At 40.5% G+C, this 13,208-nt stretch overlaps 1 protein-coding gene and 1 pseudogene across 1 annotated transcript in view; both read left to right on the top strand.

Moving 5' to 3' along the window:
- Positions 1 to 11,427, top strand: part of LOC119900689 (insulin receptor-like) — a 94,528-nt gene extending 83,101 nt beyond the window's left edge. Inside the window, exons 16-23 of the mRNA XM_038715865.1 lie at positions 217 to 313; positions 503 to 570; positions 738 to 967; positions 1,617 to 1,727; positions 1,854 to 2,016; positions 2,185 to 2,314; positions 2,402 to 2,536; positions 3,385 to 11,427. Of these exons, the coding sequence (XP_038571793.1) occupies positions 217 to 313; positions 503 to 570; positions 738 to 967; positions 1,617 to 1,727; positions 1,854 to 2,016; positions 2,185 to 2,314; positions 2,402 to 2,536; positions 3,385 to 3,739 (1,289 nt within the window). The 3' untranslated portion in view covers positions 3,740 to 11,427. The remainder of the gene's footprint in view (positions 1 to 216; positions 314 to 502; positions 571 to 737; positions 968 to 1,616; positions 1,728 to 1,853; positions 2,017 to 2,184; positions 2,315 to 2,401; positions 2,537 to 3,384) is intronic.
- Positions 11,428 to 12,762: 1,335 nt separating this feature from the next.
- LOC119900688 overlaps positions 12,763 to 13,208 on the top strand; it is a 50,069-nt pseudogene continuing 49,623 nt past the window's right edge.

Here is a 13,208-nt window from a genome sequence, read left to right as displayed (position 1 = left end):
TTCACCTCAAAACTTTGTGTGCTTTGGTTAAATATATTTGTTTCAGTTTAAATTTTATATATATATAAAAATATACAGAAAATGATTATATATTTAATAACCAAGGCCTATTTCAGCTGTGTTATTATTGTTTTACATATTACTATTATTATTATTATTATTATTATTATTATTTAAATAAAATACTCTGACCAATGACTTGTGTGTTTATTACAGCGGATCCAGGTTTGATTTGGATTGTGATTGGTCCAGTCATCTGTTTCATCCTGTTGCTGTTTGTGGGAGGTGGAGTCTTTGTGATCTTAAAAAAGAGGTAAGCTCTTTGACTGATCCACCCTGCTGGATAAACCAAGCGGATTACACTACATGACATCAAAAAAGGAATTATTATTTTGTTTTGTTTGGAAAGCTATAGAGGGATCTGAAGGAATGTTCGGTAAGATGTTATGAACATACTGGAGAAAGTTCAGCTGCTCAGATGCTTTCTGTGGTTGTGTTACAGGCAAACAGAAGGCCCCACAGGACCTCTCATCGCCTCCTCAAACCCTGAGTACCTCAGCGCCAATGATGGTAAGAATAGCATAATAACGAAACTACTCATTTCAGGAAGTACAGCACATTGAGCTTTCTCTGCACTTCTTTGGAAGTAATAATTATAGCTGCATTTAGAAACATATACCGCCTTGTAGTGATTTGTGAACAGTCCACTTATTCATAATGGTGTCTGTTTTGTGTAGTGTATGTTCCTGATGAGTGGGAGGTACCCCGGGAGAAAATCAATGTGCTCAGAGAGCTGGGTCAGGGCTCCTTCGGCATGGTGTACGAAGGAATCGCCAAGGACATCGTCAAAGGAGACCCGGACACACGCGTAGCCGTCAAGACTGTCAATGAATCGGCCAGCCTGCGCGAGAGGATCGAGTTCCTCAACGAAGCCTCTGTCATGAAGGCTTTCAGCTGTCACCACGTGGTACGACGCCGCACAACACTTTTCAAAAAACGTTTTTGCTCCTCTGGCTCCATCACTGACAAACAGGGACACTGGCCCAGCTATCCATGCACTTGTGAATTACAGTCTGTTACAGCTTTCTGTCATTTTGTTGAAACCAGCATGAACATGTATGACTCATAGAACCATGGCTCACTCGTTGTTTTGATGCTGGCATACTGACACAGTTTGACTCCAAAAACAAATGTTCACACTTAGTAAGCAATTGTGCCTACCATCACTATTTTGTTAAATGGTACTAAGGGGCAATTAAATTGCCATATGTTGCGCTGTCAGCTGTGAAAAATCATGTTGAGATGTGGGGGGGCAGAGTGGCAACATTTTATAGACGTGTTATCTTGTCTGCCTTACGTTTACCTTAATAATTAGAGGGTGTTAACATTGTAGTCCTTTTCATATGTAGTCCCTTCCTATTTTAATGACCAAACTCTTTGGGCAAATTAATATAAACCTTAATGTTCATCATACGGTGTATAGAAAATGTAAATGAAAAAATATTTTTATTATCTTTACCTCCCAACAAAGTATTTACCAATGTTTCTAGTCAGTCAATGTAAGTGTAAACATTGTTTGGTTCACATGTATGAACGGGTATTTTTTCTCGATGTAGGTACGTCTGTTAGGTGTGGTGTCCAAAGGTCAGCCCACCCTCGTTGTGATGGAGCTGATGACCCACGGTGACCTGAAGAGCTACCTGCGTGGTCTCAGGCCAGACTCTGAGGTATGTGTCATCTTTGCATTTAAAAAAAAAAAACCTACCCGAGTTGAGGTAATCATTACAGCTAAACAGGCTTAGTTCTCATATTACCATACATCACTGACTGACCTTTTGTGTGTGTGTTTGTAGAACAACCCAACCGGCCGTTCACCACCTACGCTGAAGGAGATGATCCAGATGGCTGCAGAGATTGCAGACGGCATGGCCTACCTCAACGCCAAGAAGTTTGTCCACAGAGACCTGGCAGCCAGGAACTGCATGGTGGCAGAGGACTTCACCGTCAAGATTGGAGGTACTGAAGCTTGTTTTCCTCGTTGTTTATATTGTAACCCGAGTTCATCTCTGGTAGTTCTGCGTTATGGTTGAAGTGCTTCAGTTGACACAGACCATGTTTACTAATGGGAAAATGTTTAACTGTGTGCTTACACTTAATGTGTACTGAGTTCTCTCTCTCTCGTAGACTTTGGTATGACCCGAGACATCTATGAGACCGACTACTACCGTAAAGGAGGGAAGGGCCTGCTTCCTGTCAGGTGGATGGCTCCGGAGTCTCTGAAGGACGGGGTCTTCACTGCCCACTCTGACTGCTGGTAAATCACACCTTCCTGTGCAGTTTTTGCAATCCTGATTACATTACCAGTGCGTTTGATCACATGCATTTGTATGTGTGTCTGCAGGTCATTTGGCGTCGTGCTTTGGGAGATCAGCACTCTCGCAGAACAGCCTTACCAGGGTTTGTCCAACGAACAGGTTCTGAAGTTTGTCATGGATGGAGGATACTTGGACCGGCCAGAGAACTGCCCCGAAAGGATGTGAGTAAATATTAAAAACTACTCTGGGGTCTGGATCCCAGTGCTTTTTTTGTTTGTTGGGGACACTATTATAATTCTGATTATACTTAATATGGTAATACTCATCTGTTCAGCATCCTAACACACAGGAGGATATTAGAATAGTGATAGATATTAGGTAGTTTTTTCAGCTGATAGACACTTTTACCTCCTGCATCAGATTACCACAATATATTAGTGTCAAATACTAAATCTGGAATAGTTTCCTACTACAAAGAAGATTTCTACTCTCCCTTAATCAGAGGCAGAACTGAACCTTTATGTTGCATCAAAATGTACACATGTTGTCTCAATGAGCCTCGTGTGTCTGTGAAACTTTTACTTTTCAGTAATCCTACTAAAAACATTTTTGTCATTTTTGTTTAAATCTTTATTTTTTGTTTAACCGCTATTGTGTGTGGATGTTTTGTCAAACATTCCTATGTATCTCAGGTCTTCAGCGGCCTGCTGCTTATGTTTATTGTTATGCACCAAAATACAGGGTGCCACAGAAGCCAGATATTAAACTCAAATTGCTTGTAAACTATAATAACAAACACACAAAACACGTTTTTTTGCTATTTCCGAAATGTTTCCGATCATTTATGGTATAAAATGTTTTTTTTTTATTATTTTTCGGTGTAGCCTGTTGCTTTTTTAGGGTTTTACTGTACTATCTTGCACACACTCATAGACTGGCACCTACCAAACAGAGATTAGTCAGCACAGTCATCACAAATCACAGTCACTTGCTTGTGGTCATTGCAACATGGTTGTGTACACGATTTTCTAATGATTAAAGCTTTGTGTCTCTTTATCCCCTTTCCCAGGCACAGCCTAATGCAGATGTGTTGGCAGTACAACCCCAAGATGCGGCCAATGTTCCACGAGATCATCGAGATGCTGCGGGAGGACCTGCACCCGTCTTTCCAGGAGGTCTCCTTCTTCTACAGTGAGGAGAACAAAGTACCAGAGACAGAGGAGTTTGACCTGGACCTGGACAACATGGAGAGCATCCCCTTGGACCCGTCGTCATACTCTCAAAGAGAGGAGAGCTTAGGCAGGGACAGCGGGCCCTCGGTGGCCCTCAGGGGGAACTATGAGGAGCATGTCCCCTACACACACATGAACGGTGGCAAGAAAAACGGACGAATCTTATCGTTGCCCAGATCCAGCCCTTCCTAACATTTCCTGTTCCCTAAAAGAACTTGTTTAACCTGCCCACCTCCCTTCCCTCCCTATCCTTCTTTCTCTTCTAGTCCATTTTTTTCTGTATCTTTCATGTTCCTCTCCTCATTTTCTAATGATTTTCCTATTCTTGGAGAAGCCCTTCAAAAAAGACACAGATCTCAGGACTTTTTATTTTCTTCCTCATGACTGCCGAGCACAGGCAAGCAAGGGATGCAAACATGGTGTAACATTTTTTTTATAACTTCCTCCACAACACATCAGAATTTCTATTAACATATGACCTATCTATTGTTTTTCACTATTGCCACGTTTCCGGGACTCCTTGTGATGGAAACAGAGAAAAAACAAAAACTGTGAACACAACAAACCTTAGACAACCAAGAAGGCTGCTTATGCTCATCCTCGTTAAGACTTTTCCCTCCTTTTCTCCCCAACCAATCTGCATTTCCACATTTCTGTGCTTTGTTTTTTTTCCCTCCAAGTGAAATCTTGTTACTCAAATAGTGGCCTTTTTGTATGTGGCCTATAAACAAAGAGAAGTGTCTATCAACGCTTATACTAATTTGTTTTTGAACAATGACTTAATCAGTTTGGAACAGAGGGATGACTTGCAAGGACTTGATCCTAGAACAAACATCAATTCCTAGAGGAATGTTTTCTTTTTGTTTGTTTATTTGTTTTTTTGGTTCTGCAGAATTCCAAACTACACACAGATTCATCGGGTGTTTGGTGAATAGTTTTAATTTATTTGCTTTTATTGTTATTTTATCTTCTCTTTTCCACTTTTTTTTTCTCCCCTCAGTTTTACTTCTGTGTCCTCACTTTAAGGCTGAAGAATATTTAAACAGTTAAGAATTGGACAAAAGAGTTCCTCAGACTGACCAATAGCTGCTGCTTTGATATATTTTAGTGGGTATAGAAATATATAAATATATAATATATAGTATATATGGAATATTGGTATTTGTGTACCAATATTTTATATATAATATATGACATTGATGTTTTTGTAAATAGTTCATATTTGTAATATTTTTCATCAGCTTTGCTAGTATTTTGTTTTTCCAGGTTTTTTCTTTCTGTTTTTTTTTTTCTTTTCTTATTTTTATAGCCCCAGAAATCACACTAATCAACCATCAGTGCTCTCTGTGTCTTAGGCCTCCAGTACTCTCTCCATCTGAATGGGACAGGAGAAAGCCCCGAAATATTGTCAACTCACTGCATCGTTTTAATTTTTTATTAACCTCTTTCCCAGCTGTCAATACTTGGAGGCAACTTTACTGCAACGACGACGACGAAGAAAAAAAAACTAAACGTAATAACCAAAAAAAAAAAAGCTTTATAAAAGGGGAATGAGGTCTTTCTAGGTGGAATTGCACCTGATGTGTGTTTGTCTCTGTGTCTGCTGTCTCCCTCTGGTCAGATCACGCTGGAGCTGAGGTCTTTATGTGTCTGTAATCACAAATTTATAATGTCTTTCACGTGATTGTGCTCGTCGTCATTAGCTGTCAGCGAGTTTAGAGCGCATGGAGAGCTCATCTTTGCCCTGGTGATTGTACTTTCTTACGTTGGTGTAACAGTAATGGCTTGTCAGTTGTGTCGGTGCTGCTTGGATCAGGGCAGGGCGGGGAATTAACACAAGGTCTCAGCCACATGCAGGCGAAGTGGACAATGAGGCCCTTTTAAAAATAAAAACATGTTTCTGTCTTTAGAAGTAAAAGCCCTCATATTTAAATGGGAGAGCAGTAGCATTCCCTTCCCATCTGACCGGCGATCTGGCGCAGTTCAGGCCCTTACTGTTAGATGGAAGGTTTTATTAAATTCACACCTAGCGGTCCCCTCTCATTGTGTTTCTGTTAAGTTTGCTCTGCACCACATGCACCTCCTCAGTTTTCCTGAGGCTTCCCATTGGCTGCTGGACTCACTGCTCAAAATCAGGCTGTTGGAAATTTCCACGTTTTGTGGCGAAGGGCTGAAGAAAAATACGGAAAGTTCCAGCTGTATTAGTCCACAGCAGGTATTGGAGAGAGGGGCAGTCTCTCTCTGTTTCAGTGTGTCTGAGAGAGTGATTGTTAATCCTATTATTCTCTCTGCTATCACATGCAGTTAGGCAGTCAGGACACAGTGTGCTGCAGCTATTTCACTCAGGTCTGACATTCCAGGATTTCGTTGGAACTGCTCGTTCCCTCGCCCCCCTCCCTGTTTTGCCTGCCTGCTAGCAGAGCTGATACCATCACCACACCCGATCTGATTCAGAACACACACATGAAAAGGCTTTCTTGTTTTTCCTTCTTAATAATCGAGTATCTGACGTTCGTCCCTCCTGCCGGGAATCAGAAACATTCCTGTAAACTGTACCCTTACACAAAGCTACGGAAAAGCAAGTAGTCCTCATTGGTAATTCGCTCATTGTGTCTCTTAAGATCATTAATTCACCATGACCTTTATTCAGAGCCCAAAGGCTGCCAGTTTCACAGCAGATCCTCCGCATACGGCCTCCTCTCACTCTCTGCAGTCGATGACGTGGGAGGCGATAGTCGGCAGACGAGTAGTACCTTTTTTTTTTCTGGACACACAGACCGGTGTGGTTGCCAATCTAGCCGAACAGCATTTAGCACTTATAGTATAGCCAAAGTGTTGGCAGCTTTCTGTCAACAACGAGAACCCACAGAATCAGAGTCAGAGAAAGCAGAGAAGCTGCCTCCATATCTTACCAGTGCCTTCTCAAACCCAGAGCCACGTCCAGGCTAGTTATATTGGCTAGTAACACACACAGGCCTCTGTGCTTTCTCTGTATTTTTTCTCACGAGGCAGGAGACACAGAAATCGAAGCTGCATCTACATTTGTGTTTGTAGGGTTACAACTTTGTTCTTTGCTGGAGGCAAAGTAGAAGTCTTTCGGGCAGTTTTTATATTTTTTATTTTTCTTTTCAGCTTGTTGCCAGCGTAAGGTTTGAACACTAATGTTCACCTAGTGCTTTAGCAGTGACACTGTGTATTGGCCAGAGTCTGTGCTGTTGGGACTCAGAGGCGCCTGAGGTTATGATGTAGATTTTAGGTAATTATTCTGAGGAGTTAAAATCCTGGGCTTTTGTACTTTGTAAATAATCTGTGACATACTGGTAGTTTGGAGAATAAAAGCAGGAAAAAAAAGCTATATTAAAAAAAAAATCTGATGCCCGTCAGTTTTGCGTACACATGACAGAAAAATGGTGGACCTTAGCTGTGTCACAGTTCCACACTGTATACTGATCCTAAATTCTTATCTTAACAGTGGCGGATAGTACATCTTTGTACTTTGAGTGTACTTAATCTTCCAGTATAAACACACTACATACTCAAAACCCAGTTAGAATTAGTTGTAGTATGGAAGTGGGACATAGCTCTTGTCTCCACCTTGACCTAGGTTGCTTATCTTGTGGTGGTGTTCACACGCATATGCAATTTTTAATTAAGATGGTGCCCATATCTTTGAAATACCAGATATTTATTTTATTATGATCATTGTCATTGTATAAGAAGAACACAGCTTTTTAGTCAAGCATTTTTAAGGCGTTTGAGGGTGGAGCGATGTAAAAGCCTAGTTTGTTATTGTAAAGATGGAGTAGCTGGTGGTGAGCAGCAGGAGTGCTAGGTAGGTAGGTAGGTAGGTAGTTAGTTAGTAAGTAAGTAATTGTTGTCGTCTTTGTGTTTGGCCAGAGTCTACCTCAGTGCATATGGAGGAATCAGTCTAAAGAGCCTAAATCATCCCTGTCAGTCAATCAATATCCCATCATTTCAAATAATATCACTTTATCATACATTACCAACACTGTTGATTAATTCCTTTTGGTGTAATAAACCCCTCTGCCTCCTTGTTTCAGTTTTAGATCTAATTTCAAGTCACTGGTGTAGAGCTTAGGGACAAGTCTTCTTGATACACAGGTATCATACCTCTCCTTATAATTGTTTCTCCTAGCAATTATTAAATGTTGAATATCAGGCAGTAAATTGGCTTTATGGACAGTCTACCCTTTTAACTGTTCTTTGTCAGTCTCCCCTGGACGCTGGAAGAAGCAGCGTAGCTTCATATTGTGTATTCCCCTTCTCTTTATACACCAGTCCTCTGGACTGTACGTACTAAGCGGCTCTACTGGTTTCTGGGGATGTGACATTCACGTGAGTCAAAAAGTAAAGAAGACAGACTCGACTCTCAATGCATATCTGTGACCACCTACAGCAAAGGCTAACCAAGCTCAGCCCTGGACCCTCATGCTCTTTTAAATCAAACCTGTTGTCTGGCAGAAAGCGCTACTCTTCTTCATCAGTCTGTCTCTTTGTGGTCAAAACAGTTAGTGTTCAAATCCCACGTCTCCTCCAGTCGTTGTCGGTTTATTTGTCTTTTTCTCTGTTCAGATTTTTGTTTTGTATATATATTTTTTCTACTGTGAATATCAAGAGATAACCTTTATTTTCTGTCAGTGCCATGGATTGGGTCTGTTTTGGCTGATCAGGACACTGACGTCTGGGCTGGTTAAAAAAGACGCCCATCCCTCCTCTCCAGAGGGGAAAAAAAGCTGGACAATCCTGTGTGCCATAATAACTATAAACAGACTTTAAATCTAGATTGTAACTTTTCGTCTCAGGGAGGCGGCCTGATGCTTTGTGTTTGGAGGATAAAGAGGTTGAGGAGGAAGAGCTACCTACATTTATCGAATCTGACTGAAGCGCAACTTCTCAGCATCCTTGCAAAAAGCAAAATGGAGATGATAAGCCCATGGACAAGTTTTCAACAAGAAAAACCCAAACACCTTTTTGAAATATCTGAACTCTTTCTGCCCCTTTGAAGATAATCAGGAATCCTCCTCTTTCTCTGATGTGATGTGGTCTGGACTGCCCTCTAGCGGTTGGATGGGAGCATTGCAGTTCAGGGGTGGCAAAGCAAACAGGGCCCAGACCCACAGTGCCTTGCTCAGACTAACAGCCCACCTGACCCCCCCTCCAAACCAGTCCATCCCCACCCCACCCCACGTGTCTCCACCAGTCACTTAAAGAGGATTTTCCACCTCCAAACATGAAATGAAAAGTTGAAACTGTAGAGAAAAATATTCTAACTGCTTGGTGGGGGGAAAATACTGTAATTTGGATTATGATGATTTTTACCAAAAAAAAGAAATGTTGAACTTGTGTCTCTACTCTGCTAAGCACTGGCTTGCTTTGTGCATGGAAAATGAATTATTTACACCGGCGGATAGCTTGATAATTTGATGCTTACTGATTTTGCTTCTCATCAGTCTGTTTTGACAGCGACGCCCCAAAGCACATGCAAAAACCCATGATTATTAATTACATTTGGGTATTTCCATTTGAAATGCATTCAGTTGTTCCGTGATTTTCAAGAAATGAACTGATTTAATAAGCTCTTAACTGTAAATAGCAGCAGATCCCCTTAATCCCCTGAAAAACGAAAGCACTTGATTTTAGGGAAGTCTTTGTTGAACTCTGAAGACCTAAAAAGCGGTTGGTCAGAGCATGCTAGTAACACAGCGCAGGGTGAGAACAAAGCTTTGTATGTATTATTGTGTTGTTTTAAAGAAAAGAAAAAAGTATTACATTTTAGAGATGTTGATTTCTATTTTTTTTAGCCAAAGTATGGAGGGCAAATACAATTACTTTTTCTGACTGTAAACTTTTACTACTCTTGTACAATATGAATTTAACATTGTTTTCAATGTGTATATAACTTTTTTCTAAATTTAAAAAAACATAGATGGTTTGTTTTTTGTTGTTTTTTCATGACACAACCCACTACACCGAAAAGAGCCGAGTTGAGTCTGTCAATGCATTTAACAGGAGCAGCACAACTCCAGTCTGAGGGCTTAACCCTGTCTAACAAGACATGAACAGTACGTGGCCTGAAACGTTTCGCAGCGAACCCTGCTCTTAACCCGATGCATGATCTGAATGTTGGCCGACAAGACGTCATGCATTTCAACCACCCCACCCAGCCACAGCAGCATGTCACCCATAAAGCCTTTACTGTGTCACAAATATGTCACCTATCACAATGTTGTATGAAATTGTTTCTGACGAGAGATGTGTGTTTTAGTTTGCAAATGTGTTTTTTTATATGTGAAAAACTGGAAAAGACCACTGCTCATCCTTTGAAGAAGAGGAAACGAGTGATACAATCCTGAATAAGCTAAAAAAAAAAAAAGAAAAAAAAAAGCGAAAACGTCACTCATGGTTCAACAACCATATATCTTTAAGTTTAGACTGTAAAGCTGGAGGTGTTATAGGAGTAGTTTGCCATTGTGGGAAATAACACTTAGTTTGCTTTCTTCCCGAGCGTTAGGTGAGATGATTGGAAATTAAAATGGAAATTAAGAGGATGCATCTTGTTAGCTTTAGCTTAGCATAAACAATAGAAACAGCCAGCCTGTCTCTGTCGAAAGGTACCAGCACATTTTAATGTTACAGATTAACTACAGTATATCTTGTTTATTTATAATATAAATTATAATCCGTACAAAAACCTAAGTGTGAAAATTACAAATATAATGTGTTAATTAGTGAGCTTTAGAGGTGTTTGTAGGCAGATTTTGTTGGGCAGAGCCAGGCTAGTGGTTCCCCCCTGTGCTAAGCTAAGCTAGTCGGCTGCTGGCTGTAGCCTAATGGGCAGGTACGAGAGTGACATTGTTCCTCTGAACAGGCGTATTTTCTAAAATGTCAAACTATTTCTTTTAAAGAGGGTCAGCACGAAGGTGACACACCTTTAGCTGTGAATGAATTAAGTACTGTCTGTCAGTAGTGTGATGATGATCATATTTGTATTATTGATTAGGGAGATAGGCCATTGTTTAAAGATAGTGGGGGGCGAAGCGGGTATGGTGACCCCGGTTTAGATGACAAATTTAAGGAAAAGCAGCCTCTTCTTAAGTTTTAAGAGTCATCTATCGGTCCAGTGGTCTACTCCAGTTTACACACCAATACCTTTATATTTATCTCTAGCCTTTTCCCTATACCGTGCATTGTTTAAATCAATAGTTATGTCTGTGTTGTCCTTGGTTGAAGTCTTTACCACAGCTTTCTTTGTCTGTGATCGCTGCTCCTCCTCCTCTTCCTCTCTTCCTGTGTCCTTAAAGTCTCTTTTTCTCCTCAGTGCACATAGGTGGTCCCCAGAATGCTGTGTGTAGTCTTGCAGGATACCTCTTTATTAATGTCATTTATTGCAGATGAATATGCTGATATATTGATTTTGGGATATGTTGTGTGTACATTATGTTGAGACATCGGTGCGTATGCAGACAGCAGGTGTATTCTGTTTGTGTGTATGTACAGTCCAAACCCCAAACCCGCAACCCACAGAGATCGCTTCATCCCTCACACTGGATCCAAATGTGCCATTATCTTTATGTATCACATATATCAACATATTGAACACACACACACACACACACGCATATACACACACACACGCACGCACGCATATACACACACACGCATATTGTACAGGATAAAAAATGTGCCATGACTAAATGAACGCTTGACAATTTATTTTTTCTATGTTTTCAAAGGAGAGCCAAGTAGTGACATGTACAGAAAATGTTGCAATGATATGAAAATAAAAAATCTTGCTGTGTGTAAATTATTCAACAATTAACTGTTTATATTAAAATTATGAATAAAATTATTGGAGAATATGTGTCTTCTCGCACTTCTTCACTTTGGACTGAGGCAGGTAGCAAATTTCCTACAAAACCTAGAATTGCAAGTTACCTTTTAGTTTACCCAAATTTCCAACCAAATGTTGTTATCACTTCACTGATGAAGACTGAGATGCAGCTGAAAGCTCTGGGAAAAGCTAATAAGTGGAGTTAAAAAAATAAATTCAGAAGTAGAGTGAAGTAAAGTAAGTTTTCCAAGGAGCTATTCTTGAATAAATTGTACTTTTATTTCCATTTTATACCTCATACACAGCTGTAGTTACTGGTTATGTTCTATATACAGGAAGCACAAGATTTTATATGTATAATATAGATACTTTTACTGAAGTAAAACTTGTAATGGAGTATCTGTGCTATTGTTACTATTATGTAAGAGCTCAGTAATTCTTTCCTTTTGTTTCTGTGAGATTCTTTCAGATCTTTTAGTGATTCATGTTCTTTTCATGCGCTCTCCTGCCTTTTCATTTTTCACACTCACACCTCACTAACAAGGTCAGCCATCAGGCCTCTTTCTGCTGGCTGCTGAAATGATCGGATCGCGTGACTTTAGTGTCTCACTCAATGGCGTCTCGACAGCAGTTGAGAGAGATGGTGAAATTATTTCTTCACACTTTCCTAGTCAGTCGAAGATTCAAACACAGAAATACTTTGAAGCAAAAGTAAAGAGAGCAACACAGTTTCATGATACTTATAATATTACGCTGCTATAGTTTATTAAATTCTACCACACCATGTAATATGTTAATTTTCATTAACTGTAAGCCCTTATCCTCCTCACTGCTTGTGAACTTTATTTCACTTTAAAACACCAGGCCTGGCAGCTCATTCACATGAGCCTCGGCATTCATTCCATGTGGTACAATGCGCACCGGTGTGCGATTCAGATGAAGTTATGACTGTGACTGAAACCACTATAAACGCAGCTAGTTCCTCCTAACCCAGTTTCTTAAGGCTGTGCAAGGGAGCACTGCAAAACATGAAAACGTAGAACATGAGAGATCAGACTAATGAAAGTCCTGAGATAACACTGCAACTCAATGATGAGTGTATGTGTGCACTGATGTCCAACCATGAATGCATTGCCTTTAGTTTTATTTTAGTGTAGTAGATGGTGAAAATTGTCTGTTCTGGTCATTTTAAGAGTTTGTAGTTGCACCCTGGTTAGTGCTGTCCCCCCATGGAGTGTGTGAGCTGCCACAGCATATTTCAGAGCAGCAGCGATGTGTCATTTGGCTCCACTTAGTTGTCAGCTGCACAGAATGAAAAAAGAGGAAGCAGGGTTGAGATCCCGTGGCTGCCTCTCTGTAATCAGTGTGAGGACGACACCGACGCTCATACACAACTCAGTCAGACCTGAAGGACAATTTAAACCATCTTCTCTCCTCTCTTTGGCTTGTTTTGGTGAACAGAACACCTGTTAAATATCATCCCATGTAAGTAGAGTTTAAGTTGCTTTATCTGGATTTTGAGTTGTGGTCTGCAATACTAGAGCCCAGTGCATTACTTGCATTTATCTGTGCATTGTTTGAATTGGTATTTTTCTGCGGTAGACTTCTGCTTTAATACATTTCTGCTTGCCTCCTCTGTGCCAGTGCGCTGCCTCCTCTGTCTGTGGGAAAGTAAGGAGACTTTTCCACTTGATGTGCAGTGAGCTGAATTTGACAGTCATCCGTAGATTGTGCAAATTAATAGGCACAGTCATTGCAACAATTGTCAGACTCTGTGTCTAGTAGGTGTAGCAGTTAGAGACACGTTGT

The sequence above is a fragment of the Micropterus salmoides genome, unplaced genomic scaffold (genome assembly GCF_014851395.1).
Source record: "Micropterus salmoides isolate LMB-PRFRI ecotype aquatic unplaced genomic scaffold, ASM1485139v1 Ms_hic_scaffold_13, whole genome shotgun sequence".
Lineage (NCBI taxonomy): Eukaryota > Metazoa > Chordata > Actinopteri > Centrarchiformes > Centrarchidae > Micropterus > Micropterus salmoides.
This window is presented reverse-complemented; position numbering and strand designations above follow the sequence as displayed.